The 15,833-nt window shown below is 42.7% G+C and overlaps 1 protein-coding gene across 2 annotated transcripts; it reads left to right on the top strand.

Annotated features, from left to right (window-relative positions):
- Positions 1 to 394: 394 nt before the first annotated feature.
- Positions 395 to 11,763, top strand: LOC129815553 (striatin-interacting protein 1 homolog). 2 transcript variants are annotated; one of them, XM_055869473.1, is made up of 21 exons: positions 395 to 674; positions 1,460 to 1,529; positions 1,631 to 1,705; positions 1,799 to 1,933; positions 2,082 to 2,202; positions 2,345 to 2,413; positions 2,498 to 2,604; positions 2,699 to 2,826; positions 2,938 to 3,120; positions 3,248 to 3,468; positions 3,614 to 3,679; positions 4,157 to 4,220; positions 8,114 to 8,185; positions 8,301 to 8,375; positions 8,474 to 8,571; positions 8,655 to 8,781; positions 8,960 to 9,060; positions 9,168 to 9,234; positions 9,437 to 9,541; positions 9,659 to 9,863; positions 10,070 to 11,763. In XM_055869473.1, exons 1-21 carry the CDS (start codon positions 564 to 566, stop codon positions 10,318 to 10,320), a joined length of 2,451 nt encoding a protein of 816 aa, XP_055725448.1. In that variant the 5' UTR covers positions 395 to 563; the 3' UTR covers positions 10,321 to 11,763. The 2 variants fall into 2 exon arrangements, with proteins under 2 accessions (XP_055725448.1, XP_055725447.1); XM_055869472.1 differs by having other exon boundaries at positions 472 to 674; positions 10,073 to 11,763.
- The last annotated feature ends 4,070 nt before the right edge of the window (positions 11,764 to 15,833 follow it).

The raw sequence follows: 15,833 nt of genomic DNA, 5'->3' as shown, positions 1-15,833 counted from the left end.
AAAAAGTTAGAGTTTTCGGCATTCGCGTTTGTGTTGACCTTTAGTGTGAAGTTGGGGTTGAGAAATCACTGTGTGTAAACTGTGGGGGTGCCAATACAACTGGAGATCCGAAGTGCCCTGTATGAGAGAGACACATTGAGATTGCCATTTTGAGTGGGGAAGAATATTTCATATGCTCAGGCAGTAAGGAGAGTAGAGGATAGCCCAAGGATGAGGGATTCGACTAGGAACCCCCCAGTGAGTAGGCCTGAAGAGAAAGATCCAGAGAAGACGGGTTTTATTAAGGTTGGATTTCTTGTGTTTATAGCCATGGTGATCAACTGCACTGCACTGATGGAGCGGAAATTGATGTGGTAGTTGCAGCAGCATAAAAATATTGGTGTGTGAGAGATTTTAGTGCACAATATCTACATGGAGTTTTGAGAGAAGGGGTTCCAACCTGCAAAAGGCAGCACTCAACACAGTGTCTAGTCGGCCGGAAATTCACACGAAGAAGAAGAAAGTCTGCGTCTAGTCACCCGGAAAGCCACACGAAAAAGGAAAACTTTGTTGGTCAATCAAACATGGACGTTGGTGGTAATGGTGGTGGATTGATTGTTAACAATAAACAGAGGGCTATGTTACCCAACAAAAGTAGGGGTGAATTTGTCCGTAATCAAAGAAAAGACTCGGAGGTAAGGACCAAAAAAATACTGGTTTACTGTATTACGTTCTGCATCATAAATGCATGTTTTGTGCTAGCAACAAGCCGAACGGTAGCTAGCAACTAGCGCGTTAGCCAATACATGCTAACTAGATATTTATTTATCCCCTGGTCCGTTTTCACCCATTACAACTCTTCTGATGGCCAACAGTAAGCTAGTTAAGAATTGTGGCTCGCTTTCAGAATTGTTAACCCTGAACACGGAACTGCCACTTGTCCAACGCTACCTGTTAACGTTAGCGAGCTAGGTAACGATTGCTACAGTAGTTATGGACGCTAAATAGCTTGCTATAGCTATCCAGCTTCTGTTTAAATATAGCTCAAGCCTTCTGCTATTCAGAACTCGTTACTATAGTAGATATACACTGAGCGTACAAAACATTTATCTCTCATACAGGGCACTTCGGATCCCTAATACCCCCCCCCCCCCCATTTCTCGGGTTCAAGGTGTCTAAAGCGTACAACAGGGGTGCTTGCCCATGTTAACTCCAATGCTTCCCACAGTTGTGTATGTCTATAAAGCCAATGGCATCTCTTGACATTTCAAACACCATTGATCCTACAATCTTCTATGAGTTCACTATATTGAATACTGTCAAGTCCAAATGCAATGGACATGCCCCATCTGGCTGCAAACTTAAAACAATATTTCCCAAAATAAAAAGACTACGGACATTGGAATGTGCTCACATTTTCGTCTCTTTGTGGCCCGAAATAGCAATACAGTAGTGTATTTTTGTCTGTGCTCCGACATAGGGCTTCTCTGAGTCTCCAGACCTCGAGTTTGAGTATGCAGATACAGACAAGTGGTCTGCTGAACTGTCAGGTGAGGTATTTCTGGACAACCTCCTTTATTATTTTCTAAATAGTGACCTCTGACATTCTCTTGTGAATTTGGTACCAACTTTGCCTACTTATCTTCTTCAGAGCTATACAGTTACACTGAAGGACCAGAATTTCTTCTCAACAGAAAATGCTTTGAGGAGGAATTCCGAATTCATGGTACATACCTTAACGACTTGAATGCGTTGTCTTCCTCCAGTGTGCTTATATAGTACCTCTGACTGAGTGTCTTTTGTTCCTGCGCTGTCTCAGTGTCTGATAAAAAATGGACTGAGCTGGACGTGTCTCAACACAGAGCTCACGCAATGCGTCTACTGGACGGCCTGGAGGTGATCACCAGGGAGAAGAGGCTGAAGGTGGCCAGGGCCATCCTTTACATGGCTCAGGGTAGGTCATCACCGCTCAAGGCTTTAGCAGCGTAAGTTGACTAAGGAAGCCTGTGAAGAGGTAGCTGTTGCCATATGTTTTTATAGTGAGGCAGCCAGCAAACAATGTTTCAGCACTTAAGTCATGTTTCCTATCTGTGGCTCTACAGGGACATTTGCAGAGTGCAGCTCTGAGGCAGAAGTGCAGCACTGGATGAGGTACAACATCTTCCTGCTGCTGGATGTTGGCACCTTCACTGCTCTGGTGGAGCTGCTTAACATGGAGGTTGAGTAAGTTGGAACTACAAATCAGTGAGATGTCATTGTTTTTGGGAAGAGTTTCTTTGCTATACAAAATGTTGTCAAAATCAGGTAGCTGATTCTTCTTTCACTCCTCTTCTCCCCTCTCTCTCCTCTGCTTCTTCGCTCTCAGTAACAGTGCTGCCTGTAGCAGTGCAGTCAGAAAGCCAGCAATCTCCTTGGCTGACAGCACAGACCTCAGGTAAGATTACACACTGACTTTCCTGCAGCTCTATATAGTTTATACACCAGTGTATTGGAGTCCTCTGATGCTAGTGTTCCTCAGGGTGCTGCTCAACATCATGTATCTGATGGTGGAGACCATCCAGCAGGAGGACACAGCTGACTCACCTGAGTGGAGGGCCACCAGGGAGACCTTTAAAACAGAGCTGGGTAAGAGTGTGTGTGTTTCTATTAGATAGAAGGGTTTTGTAGAGGAGTAATTTTGGACTGTAGTTTTGCTCTTTCTCCCCCCTCTCTCTCCCAGGCTCTCCTCTGTACAACAACGAGCCCATCTCTGTCATGCTGTTTGGCATGGTGACCAAGTTCTGCAGTGGCCACGCACCCCACTTCCCTATGAAGAAGGTTCTTCTGCTGCTGTGGAAGAGCATACTGGTGAGAGGGATTTTATCTTATTTAGCTGATTTTGGCTATTGTGTTAGCCAGGTACTTTTGGCTGGCATATATATTTCTCTCTTTTACAACATGTCTTCTCATCTGCTCCAGTTCACCCTCGGGGGGTTTGAACAGCTCCAGAACATTAAGGTGCGTAAGCGAGAGCAGCTGTGCTTGCCCCCCCTCCCAGAGGACAGCATCCGGGTCATCAGGAGCATGAGGGCAGCCTCGCCTCCAGCTTCCGCCTCTGACCTCATCGAACAGCAGCAGAAACGGGCACGCCGTGAACACAAGGTAACCTCTACCGTGCCTGAATGAAATCTCAATGCAAGGCAACAAAGTGAAGGCAACCCCCTGTTTGACACCTGCTCAATGTAATATTGTCAGGCTCATTTGAAAAGTACCCTTTCCTCTCCATTAGTCCCTGACAAAACAGGACAACCTGGATGCCTTCAATGAGAAGGACCCCTACAAGTCAGATGACCCTCGTGAAGATGAGGATGACAACGATGACAATGACAACTCCATGGAGGTGGAGCCTTTTCCCATGGAGCGGGATGAGGTCATGCCCCCGCCCATCCCACACCCCCCCTCAGAGAGGGTGAACTTCCCCAAGGGGCTGCCCTGGGCCCCCAAAGTCAGGTGCGGGGCTGAGGGAGACCTCAAGAAGACCATTTGCTACAGATTAATGCTGTGTCTTTAGATGTACTTTGTGGTTTTATGTGTCTTGTATAATGTGCCTAATAGTATATGACTATATTTTTTTGTTTTGTTTTGCTTTTTACAGGGAAAAGGACATAGAACATTTCCTGGAATCAAGTAGAAGCAAATTTATTGGCTATACGCTTGGAAAGTAAGTTCAATTGGTGTCTTTTTTTTCATTTAAAGATGCACTATGTAGAAATCGCTCCGCCATTTCCAGGTTGCTAAAATTCTTATTGTTAACCAAATTTTTTATGTGACAAAACAAGCAAGTACAGTGTAAAAAATTATTGTTCCCTCAAAACCGCTGTGAAATATCTTTTCCATAACCAAAAATATATTATTTTCAGCTGTTTGAAGCTGGTGTACAAAACTGAAAATAAAAGTTGCTAACTAGCGCTAGCGCAAACCATAGACTTCCAGTCATTGCACTAACGCTGGTTAGCATTGGCTCGTGAAACTACCTCTTAACTTCCTACATACTGGACGCAGATAAATAAAAATGATATTCACAAGCTCATTTCCCAAATCTTGAAGTATCCCTTTAACAGAGATTTACTATTCATCTTGAAAAGTAATTTCTTGTCGAGGATCCTTGACCTAGATTTTGTGGTTATTTGTATTGCAGTGACACAGATACAGTTGTCGGCCTACCCAGACCCATCCATGAAAGCATCAGAACATTGAAGCAGGTATTATGCAGTTCTCAACATGTCTCAAGCATTGTTAAACATGGATAGATGTTCTAGTTATTGCTTAATAATCCTGCATTGTGCCTGAAAGAGAGCGGCTTAAGTTGGGCTGGTCTGTGACTCACTGACACGTTATTATTCAGAAGAATAGGGCAACCTCAGTGTCACACAATTGAGAACTTAATTTCCAGAGGATATGAGTTGGATGTGGTTCTGTACAAAGAGATATGAATGAATATATACAGATAGCAATACAATGAATGGGTAATTGGATACAATAGCACAAGCAATATTATTGTTATCCCGCTAAAGTCTATGCATTTGGTTGGGGGGGTTCTACAAAGCTAATGTGGAATTGTTTTAATATGTCATACCAAGGATCATTTTGCTATTTGATTTAAGTGATTTGATATAATGTTGAATTTTGCCTTACTGCGTTTAGCCCATAGAAACACGTTGAATAACATTCATACATGGAAAAACAGTCAAAAAAGGAAGTATGTTGTAAAGTGGGACCCATATTTAACCCCTTTTTCTTGCTCAAAACTACATCCATACTTCCATTCATTTAAAAAAAACGGTACCGGGTTACGTTTTGATGAGTCTTGTGAAGCTTTTGGGCGTCGTAGAACAAATCAACATGTTGGTGAGAGTCTAGGCTTGCGATGGTGGGGTCATTAGTTTGTAGCTCAAAACGTTTGGATTCTACAGACAGAAGTTGGCACATTGGCGGGACCAACTTCAGACGAGTCCCGTGACACTTGTGGGGAGCTGAGAGAACCATCGATTTTGGGAGAGTCTCAGCTTTCCATAGTGGGGTCATATAGTGCCTTCAGAAAGTATTCACACACTCCACATTTTGTTGTGTTACAGCCTTGATTTCAAATATATTAATTTTTGATTTTTTATCACTGGCCTACACACAATACCCTATAATATCAAAGTGGCAATATGTTTTTTCTAAATTGTCTTGGGAGGGAAAATATCTTTAATCAATAAGTATTCAACCTCTGTTATGGCAAGCCTAAATAACTTCAGGAGTAAATATTTGCTTCAGAAGTTGCATGGACTCACTCTGTGTGCAATAATGGTATTTAACATGATTGTTGATTGACTACCTCATCTCTGTACCACACACACATAATTATCTGTAAGGTCCCTTAATCGAGCAATGAATTTGAAACACAGGTTCAACCACAAAGATCAGGGAGGTTTTCCAATGACTCGCAAAGAAGGGCACCTGTTGGTAGATGGGTAAAAAAGCAGACATTGAATATCCATTTGAGCATGGTGAAGTTATTAGTTACACTTTGTATGGTGTCACTGGGTGTATTGATACAGGTGTCTTTGCTAACTCAGTTACCGGAGGAAGGAAACTGCTCTGGGTTTTCTCCATGAGGCCAATTGTAACTTTAAAACAGAGTTTAATTCCTGTGAAAGGAGAACTGTGGCTGGATCAACAACATTTGAGTTGATCCACAATACTAACCTAAATGACAGAGTGAAAAGGAAGCCTGTAGAGAATACAAATATTCCAAAACATGCATCCTATTTGCAATAAGGCACTAAAGTAATACTGCAAAAAATGTGGCAAAGCAATTCACTTTTGGTCGTGAATACAAAGTGTTATGTTTGGGGCAAATCCAATACAACACTACTGAGTCCCACTCTCCATATTTTCAAGCATAGAAGTGGCTGCATCATGTTATGGGTATGCTTGTAATCGTTAAGGACTGGGGAGTTTTTCAGATAAATAAATAAATGGAGCTAAGCACAGGCAAAATCCTTGAGGAAAACCTGGTTGTCTGCTTTCCACCAGACACTGGGAGATTAATTCACCTTTTAGCAGGACAGTAACCTAAAACACAAGGCCGAGTCTTCACTGGATTTGCTTGCTAAGAAGATGGTGAATGTTCCTGAGTGGCTGAGTTACAGTTTTGACCTAAATCTACTTGAAAATCTATGGCAAGACCTGAAAAATGTTTTTTTAGCAATGGTCAACAACAATTTGACAGAGCTTGGAGAAATCAGAAAATTATTATGGGCAAATGTTGCACATTCCAGGTGTGGAAAGCTCTCAGAGACTTACCTAGAAAGACTCACAGCTGTAATCGCTGCCAAAGGTGATTCTAACATATTGACTCGGGTGTGAATACCAATGGCTGTGCACCTGCCCAGTCATGTGAAATGGAAATAAGATGCTTCTATATTTCATTTTCAATACATTTGCAAAAGTGTCTAAAAACATGTTTTCACATTGTCATTATCGGGTATAGATTGGTGAGAGAAAAATATATATTTAATCCATTTTGAATTCAGGTTGTAATGCAACAATGTGGTAAAGTCTACACTTGTTGTATTCGGCACATGTGGCAAATAAAGTTTGATTTGAATAAGTCAAGGGGCATGAATACTTTCTGAAGGCACTGTCTTACACTGAACAAAAATATAAACGCAACATGCAACAATTTCAAAGATTTTACTGAGTTTACAGTTCATATAAGGAAATCAGTCAATTGAAATACATTCATTTGGCCCTAATCTATGAATTACAGTTAACTGGGCAGGTGCGCAGCCATTGGTGGTACTGGGAGGGCACTTGGGAGCCAGGCCCACCCACTTGGGAGCCTGGCCCACCCACTGGAGAGCCTGGCACAGCCAAACAGAATATGTTTTTCCCCACAAAAGGGCTTCATTACAGACCAAAATACTCCTCAGTTTAATCAGCTGTCCGGATGGCTGGTCTCAGATGATCGCGCAGGTGAAGAAGACGTGTTAAGGTCCTGGGCTGGCGAGGTTACATGTGGTTTGAGGCGGCTCATAGTACAGAATTGAACATTAAATTCTCTGGCAACATCTCTGGTGGACATTGCTGCAGTCAGCATGCCAATTGCCCACTCCCTCAACTTGATGTAACCGTTATTTAACTAGGCAAGTCATTTATTTTTGATACATCTGTGGCATTGTGTTGTGTGACCCAACTCCACATTTTAGTGTCTTTTATTGTCCCCAGCACAAGGTGCACCTGTGTAATGTCATGCTGTTTAATCAGCTTCTTGATATGTCACACCTGTCAGGTGGATGAATTATCTTGGCAAATAAGAAATGCTCACCAATAGGGATGTGAACCAAATTTGAGATAAATAAGGTTTTTGTGCGTATGGAGCATTTCTGGAATCTTTTATTTCAGCTCATGAAACATGGGTCCAACACTTTACATGTTGCTTTTGTATTTTTGTTCGGTATAGTTAGTAGCCCTAACCGTTAGGATGCTACAGACGTTTTTGAGAGATGTTTTGTGATGTGTCCTGGTCTGAGAAACAGCACTGTTGCTCTGCCACCTTCCACAGCAGATGCGGAAGGCCGACATTGGCGGATTTCTGCCCATGCAGAAAAACATATCTATAGCTTTTTATGGAAGATTTTTAAATTTTATTATGGTAATTTGATTTCTGCGTGGATATCGATTCTAGGGGGATGAAGTGATAGGGATGTAAGAAAAGGACTGTATAACACCTAGCACAACTACTATGAACAACTAACAATAGACAGATTGGAACCATAAACAGCAAACACAAGTTACAATAGTTACACCAACTCAACTCTGTCCACTCACTCCCTTACACATGTCCACTTGGAGAGAAACTGAGGAGTCTCTGACCTGTGAAGGCAGAAGGGCTGTCAGGTGTCTGGCCCTCTAGAAACCTGACCCTAGCACCCTATCAATGGCCTGGTCACTGGGATTTTGAGGGGCAGGTTTATCATCCCCCCAGTCTCTCTGGCACTGTTGCGGGATGGGTGGAGTGAGGTCGTGAGGGGATGAGAGAGGGACCTCACCACTGGTACTGGGAATACAGTGACAGTGTGTGACAGTGTTCTCCATTTCCTTGCAGCATAAGTACATCTCTATAGCTGAGATTCAGATTGCCAAGGAGGATGAGTTTCAGAAAACTCCATTGTCAGGGGTGAGTGCCAATGTATATCACTGACCTATCACTGGGATATATGCAGGAATATTACTGTCCAAGAGAAAGGGCAACAAGTGTTTATTTTTTATTTTTTTATTGTGTTTGTTTATAGGGGGAAGAGGATGTGGAGATGTGCTCCACTGAGCTGCTATACCAGGGCATTCTTCCCAGCTTGCCTCAGTACATGGTGAGTGTTCTGCTCCCCTTGTATGCTGATGAACATAGATCTCCAGTCCATTTCTATGACCTCTGGCAAAATTGACCTGTGACTCTTCTCCCTATCAGATTGCCCTGCTGAAGATCCTGCTGGCGGCAGCCCCCACCTCCAAGGCCAAGACAGACTCCATCAACATCCTGGCAGATGTGCTGCCTGAGGAGATGCCGTGAGTCAACTGTTAGTTTTGAAAGGGAGCTGTATTCAGTCGAGCTCCAATTGAAAGGGTTGGATTTGATACTGTATCTGCAGGACCACGGTGCTCCAGAGCATGAAGCTTGGTGTAGATGTTAACCGCCACAAGGAGGTCATTGTTAAGGCCATCTCTGCCATCCTGCTGTTGCTTCTCAAACACTTCAAACTCAATCACGTCTACCAGGTACTGGCAACCCACTCTCAACCACTACCACCAAATACAGTCAAACTCTGACTTACCCTCATCTACCAAGTATTGACAACCACTTAATAGGAGTGGTAATTTCTCACAAGCACCTCAAACTTGTGAATGGTCTTACCTTGCCTTACCCTTCTGTTTCTTGTGGGATTATTTTCAACAGTTTGAGTATATGGCTCAGCACCTGGTGTTTGCCAACTGTATTCCTCTCATTCTCAAGTTCTTCAACCAGAACATCATGTCTTACATCACAGCCAAGAACAGGTACGTTGGTGAATTTGAACCATTTCAAGACCCAGATGATCAAGAAGTTCTGTGACCCTTTTTAGTAATCATCTCTCCCACCACCTTTCTCATTTTATCTCCTGCAGTATTTCTGTGCTGGACTTCCCTTACTGTGTGGTGCATGAGCTTCCGGAACTTACTGCAGAGAGTTTGGTAAGTTGCATACTCCACCCCTCACATAATTGAAATACCTATTGTAATATGAGCTGCTGAACTCAAACAAACACCTAGGAAATGTTGTTGTAGAAGGGGTGGGGGGGGGGGGACACCAGGGTAACTAATGGAAGTGTTACAGTAGTCAAAGGTTGGAGGTGAGGTGTTGGTACCAATTGGTCGGTTTGTCTGTGTTCTTCAGGAGGCTGGAGACATCAACCAGTTCTGCTGGAGGAACCTGTTCTCCTGTATCAACCTGTTGAGGATTCTGAACAAGCTGACCAAGTGGAAGCACTCCAGAACCATGGTGAGGGAGAGACCCACCCACCCAAAACAACGCAGAGTTATTCTTATTCACTAGGAAAGACATCAGTCTGCGATTCTTTTAGATCATAATTTCATACCTCGCACTTCTCTCTGTCAGATGCTTGTGGTGTTCAAGTCTGCACCTATCCTGAAGAGGGCGCTGAAGGTCAAACAGGCCATGATGCAGCTGTATGTCCTCAAGCTGCTCAAAGTGCAAACCAAGTACCTGGGCCGCCAGTGGAGGAAGAGCAACATGAAGACCATGTCTGCCATCTACCAGAAGGTCCGCCATCGCCTCAATGACGATTGGGCCTACGGTAACGGTGAGTCGCTGTCGACACAAATCGACCCAGAAAAAGCCCATTGAGTTTTTCAGTCAGTGATTGACATGAAATGATTGGGAGCTGCTATCATAGACGTAACCGTGAAACATTTCCCCACAATGACTGAACTGCTAAATGTAAGCACCCCTACGTTTTTCAAGTTACCCCATTATCCCAAGTAATGAGCTTCCATGTTTCTTTGACAGCAGACCTGGATGCGCGGCCCTGGGACTTCCAGGCAGAGGAGTGTGCTCTGCGCGCCAACATTGAGCGCTTCAACAGCCGCCGCTACGACAACAACCAGAGCAACCCTGACTTCCTGCCCGTGGACAACTGCCTGCAGAGCGTTCTGGGACAGCGTGTCGACCTGCCGGAGGACTTCCAGATGAACTATGACCTCTGGCTGGAGCGAGAGGTCTTCTCCAAACCAATATCCTGGGAAGAGCTACTGCAATGAGAACAGGGCTGGGGTTGGGTGGTGGTGCTATAAGGAGGTTTTCCTTACACCTCCCCAAGGTGGCAGCAATGGTCTACATCCCCACCTCTTTAAGTTTACCTCTTTAAGTGCAAATGTTGCTGAACAAGCATATCTGTTACTTAAAGACAGCATTCATAGAGCACTGCATTTGTTTGTGAAAATGATGCAGACATGAGTCCCAATAACAAACCTTATCCTTGCATTGTTGTCACCTCATGCAGAGAGGAGTAACAAGTCAGTAAGTGATATTTAAGAGGTAAAGGGTCAACAGCAAAGCCACCTAAATGTGGACCTTTTGCATTACCCCTGCACAGTTGGACCAATCCTTTATAATCCCTGAATCTAGGCACTAGACCAGGGTTTCCCAAACTCTGTCCTGGGACTCTCCTGGGTACATGTGTTGGTTTTTGCCCTAGCACTACACAGCTGATTCAAATAATCAAAGCTTGATGATGAGTTGGTTGTTTGAATCAGCTGTGTAGTACTAGGGCAAAAACCAAAAGGTCCAGGATCAAGTTTGGGGAGACCTTGGGGTAGATTTATCCCATGTAGAACCCTTTTTCGTTTTGAACTGGACCTTTTTACAGAGTGCTATAGGTCTTATCGGCCTTTTCAAACCTCCCAGGGTGGGGATGTTAACCCTTTGTATTCCTGACTTCTTACACACTTAACCCCCCTCCTGGGTGTCGGCCCAGTACTTTGCCCTTCAAGCACTACAGTATAGTATGAAAACCCTTAGGAACAAGTGCAAAATAAAATGTGTTCTGTTTGTAAGGGAGGAGTTGCTTGAGTGTGTACAGTATGTGTCTGTGTTATGGTTACTGCTTTAACCTCCTGTTGATCAGGCTTTTGAATCCCTTTTGATGTTCCACTATTACTCTACTCACTGAGTGTCCATTGGCTTGTATGAATCACACACCTGTATGCAACCCAGGCGGAGATCGTTTGGTTTGGTATTAAGACATTTTAATTAAATTTACATACTAAAGTTTTAACCTAAAGCAACAGGAAAATGTGCTGGAGCACTCCACAACCTGGTTGAATAAGAACTTGGAAAACGTACTTTAATATTGTGTTTGTATACAGTATGTTTGAGAGAGTGAGGAAAGAAACAGAATGAGCCCTATGTTATTATTTGTGGTTCTCACTTAACTAGCTAACAGGTGTTTTTTACTCAAGGGAACAATTTTGCCCACCTGATAACTCCTCAGATTTAAGATAATTTTATAGTTGCATTGTGCTTATACTCATTTGCAGCTTCTATTGTTTTTTGTTGTCTTATAATGGTTATTAAATCTAAGATGGAGAAATGAAAACATCAGATGTTGGGAAAACCCTTATTTATCATGGCTTTTGTCAATCTGTTTTACATTGTATGAGTAAAAATGCTGGATTAAACAAATGCTCCCTCTTGCTCTGTCATTCTTGTTTTTGCTTTATTTATACAATGATATAATGGAATCACTCTCAAACAAACATACTGAGCTTTCTGTCAAACATCTTGATTTATTTTCCCTTAACTCAGCAAAAAAAGGAATGTCCTTTTTTCAGGATCCTGTCTTTCAAAGATAGTTTGTAAAAATCCAAATAACTTCACAGATCTTCTTTGTAAATGTTTAAAACACTGTTTCCCATGCTTGTTCAATGAACCATAAACAATTAATGAACATGAACCTGTGGAACGGTCCCTAAGACAATAACAGCTTACTGACGGTAGGCAATAAGGTCACAGTTATGAAAACTTAGGACACTAAAGAGGTCTTTCTACTGACTCTGAAAAACACCAAAGGAAAGATGCCCAGGGTCCCTGCTCATCTGCGTGAACGTGCCTTAGGCATGCTGCAAGGAGGCATGAGGACTGCAGATGTGGCCAGGGCAATAAATTGCAATGTCTGTACTGTGAGACGCCTAAGACAGCGCTACAGGGAGACAGGACGGACAGCTGATCATCCTCGCAGTGGCAGACCATGTGTAACAACACCTGCACAGGATCGGTATATCCGAACATCACACCTGCGGGACAGGTACAGGAGGGCAACAACTGCCCGAGTTACACCAGGAACGCACAATCCCTCCATCAGTGCTCAGACTATTCGCAATAGGCTGAGAGAGGCTGGACTGAGGACTTATAGGCATGTTGTGAGGCAGGTCCTCACCAGACATCACCGGCAACAACGTCGCCTATGGGCACAAACCCACCGTCGCTGGACCAGACAGGACTGGCAAAAGTGCTCTTCACTGACGAGTCGTGGTTTTGTCTCACCAGGGGTGATGGTTGGATTCGCGTTTATCGTCGAAGGAATAAGCGTTACACCGAGGCCTGTACTCTGGAGTGGAATCGATTTGGAGGTGGAGGGTCTGTCATGGTCTAGGGCGGTGTGTCACAGCATCATCGGACTGAGCTTGTTGTCATTGCAGGCAATCTCAACGCTGTGCGTTACAGGTCCTCCCTCATGTGGTACCCTTCCTGCAGGCTCATCCTGACATGACCCTCCAGCATGACAATGCCACCAGCCATGCTGCTCGTTCTGTGCGTGATTTTCTGCAAGACAGGAATGTCAGTGTTCTGCCATGGCCAGCGAAGAGCCCGGATCTCAATCCCATTGAGCACGTCTGGGACCTGTTGGATCGGAGAGTGAGGGCTAGGGCCATACCCCCCAGAAATGTCCAGGAACTTGCAGGTGCCTTGGTGGAATAGTGTGGTAACATCTCACAGCAAGAACTGGCAAATCTGGTGCAGTCCATGAGGAGGAGATGCACTGCAACACTTAATGCAGCTGGTGGCCACACCAGATACTGACTGTTACTTTTGATTTTGACCCCCCCCCCCCCCTTGTTCAGGGACACATTATTCCATTTCTGTTAGTCACATGTCTGTTGAATTTGTTCAGTTTATGTCTCAGTTGTTGAATCTTGTTATGTTCATACAAATATTTACACATGTTAAGTTTGCTGAAAAATAAACGCAGTTGACAGTGAGAGGACGTTTCTTTTTTTGCTGAGTTTAGTGATCTTTTGCTAACAACTACTGCTTTCACAGACTATCCACATTGACTCTATGCTCATCCATAGGTTTCTAACCATTCAACCTATGCTGCTGCTAAAATTATTATTGAATCAATTTATTACTCCGTTATGCTGCTATCTATTGATTATTGATTGCCATTAGTATTTATCTACTTATCCTACTACTGGTCACTATTACTCTTGTTTACATGTATATATTACCATTATTATATTACTATAAGTATCTATATATTCCTACTACCAGTCACTTTTCAGCTCTGCTTACATTTAAAGTACCATTCAAAAGTTTGGACACACCTACTCATTCCAGGGTTTTTCTTTATTTTTACTATTTTCTACATTGTAGAATAATAGTGAAGACATCAAAACTATGAAAGAACAATCATGTAGTAACCAAAAAATGTTAAACAAATCAAAATATATATTAAATTCTTCGAAGTAGCCAGCCTTTACCTTGATGACAGCTTTGCACACTCTTGGCATTCTCTCAACCAGCTTCATGAGGTAGGTACCTGGAATGCATTTCAATTAACAGGTGGGCCTTGTTAAAAGTTAATTTGTGGAATTTCATACCTTTATGCGTTTGAGCCAATCACTTGTGTTGTGACAAGGTATGGGTGGTACACAGAAGATAGCCCTATTTGGTAAAAGACCAAGTCCATATTATGGCAAGAACAGCTCAAATAACCAAAGAGAAACGACAGTCCATCATTACTTGTAAGACATGAAGGTCAGTCAATCTGGAAAATTTCAAGAACTTTGAAGTGGCAGTGTCAAAAACCATCAAGCGCTATGATGAAACTGGCTCTCATGAGGACCGCCACAGGAAAGGAAGACCCAGAGTTAACTCTGCTGCAGAGGATAAGTTCATTAGAGTTAACTGCACCTCAGATTGCAGCCCAAATAAATGCTTCACAGAGTTCAAGTAACAGACACATCTCAACATCAAGTGTTCAGAAGAGACTTTGTGAATCAGGCCTTTTTTAGCTTAACATCCCCACCTGCCCTGAATGACGGGTCGCCACTGGTGCACATGTAACCTATAGCCTCTTTTAGAGAAATGTAATCATTGAATATTGTAAGAGCTTTCATTTGCTCCTTATGCCCCCTTTATTTATCCTATGGTTCTGACTTGGTGTACAGGGAGAATACTGTAAGAACAGGCCATGTTCTGAATTCTGTCACTGTGCATTTCAAAAGTGCTGAAGAAATAGTTATATTCACTACGTCCATCCTAGCTCACTCATTAATGTCTTAATCGAAATTACGGATGCCTCGTATCCGCTTTTCGTCTCGTTATGCCATAGTTTGTACATCTTAATTATCAGTAGAAACCACATTTGTTTAAGCAAGTCAGCCATATCAGATATGTCTTTTTAAAAGGCAGTAAATTAGGCTGAATGAACTGTGTCGCTGCCAGACAAGGTTCCGCTGATTGCCAGGTGTAGCAGTGGTAAGGATTCACTCCATGGTGCTGAAAAGAAAGCTCTGCTGGGACAGCTTTATGTAGGCCCCAGTGATGTAAAGTACTTAAGTAAAATACTTTAAAGTACTAAGTTACTTAAGTCGTTTTTGGGGGGTATTTGTACATTACTTTACTATTTATATTTTTGACAAAACTTTTTTTTTACTTCTCTACATTCCTAAAGAAAATTATGTACTTTTTACTTCATACATTTTCCCTGACACCCAAAAGTACTTGTTACATTTGAATACTTAGTAGGAGAGAAATTGTCTAATTCACCAATTATCAAGAGAACATCACTAGTCATCTCTACTGCCTCTGATCTGGCGGACTCACTAAACACAAATGCTTTATTTCTGAATGATGTCTGAGTGTTGGTGTGCCCCTGGCTAGCCGTAAATAAAATAAAAAACCAGATTGTGCCATCTGGTTTGCTTAATATAAGGAATTTGAAATTATTTATACCTTTACTTTTGATACTTAAGTACATTTTAAAAATTACATTTCCTTTTGATACTTAAGTATATTTAAACCAAATACTTTTACTCAAGTAGTATTTTACTGGGTGACTTTCACTTTTAGGCATAATAGAGTAATAGAGTAATTTCCTTTTAAGGTATCTTTACTTTCACTTAAGTATGACAGTTGGGTGCTTTTCCCACCAGGCCCTAACAGTTTGTGGACACCGTTTGTCACTGTTATAGTCCAATTAATTCATTGTTAAGTGTTGTGTAGGGATTTTGCTGGCATGCATAGAACATTTTTGTGGGGAGTTTGCCCCACCAAGATTTACATGCTAAAATCGCCACTACTGGAGAGACCTAAAAATAACTGTGTAGCGACGCTCCCCATCCAACCTGACAGAGCTTGAGAGGATCTGCAGAGAAGAATGCGAGAAACTCCCCAAATACAGGTGTGCCAAGCTTGTAGCTTCATAACCAAGAAGACCCCAGGCTGTAATCGCTGCCAAAGGTGCTTCAACAAAGTACTGAGTAAAAGG

Source organism: Salvelinus fontinalis, chromosome 18 (genome assembly GCF_029448725.1).
Source record: "Salvelinus fontinalis isolate EN_2023a chromosome 18, ASM2944872v1, whole genome shotgun sequence".
In the NCBI taxonomy this organism is placed as follows: domain Eukaryota; kingdom Metazoa; phylum Chordata; class Actinopteri; order Salmoniformes; family Salmonidae; genus Salvelinus; species Salvelinus fontinalis.
The sequence above is the reverse complement of the archived record's forward strand: the minus strand, read 5'-3'. Positions and strand labels throughout refer to the sequence as shown.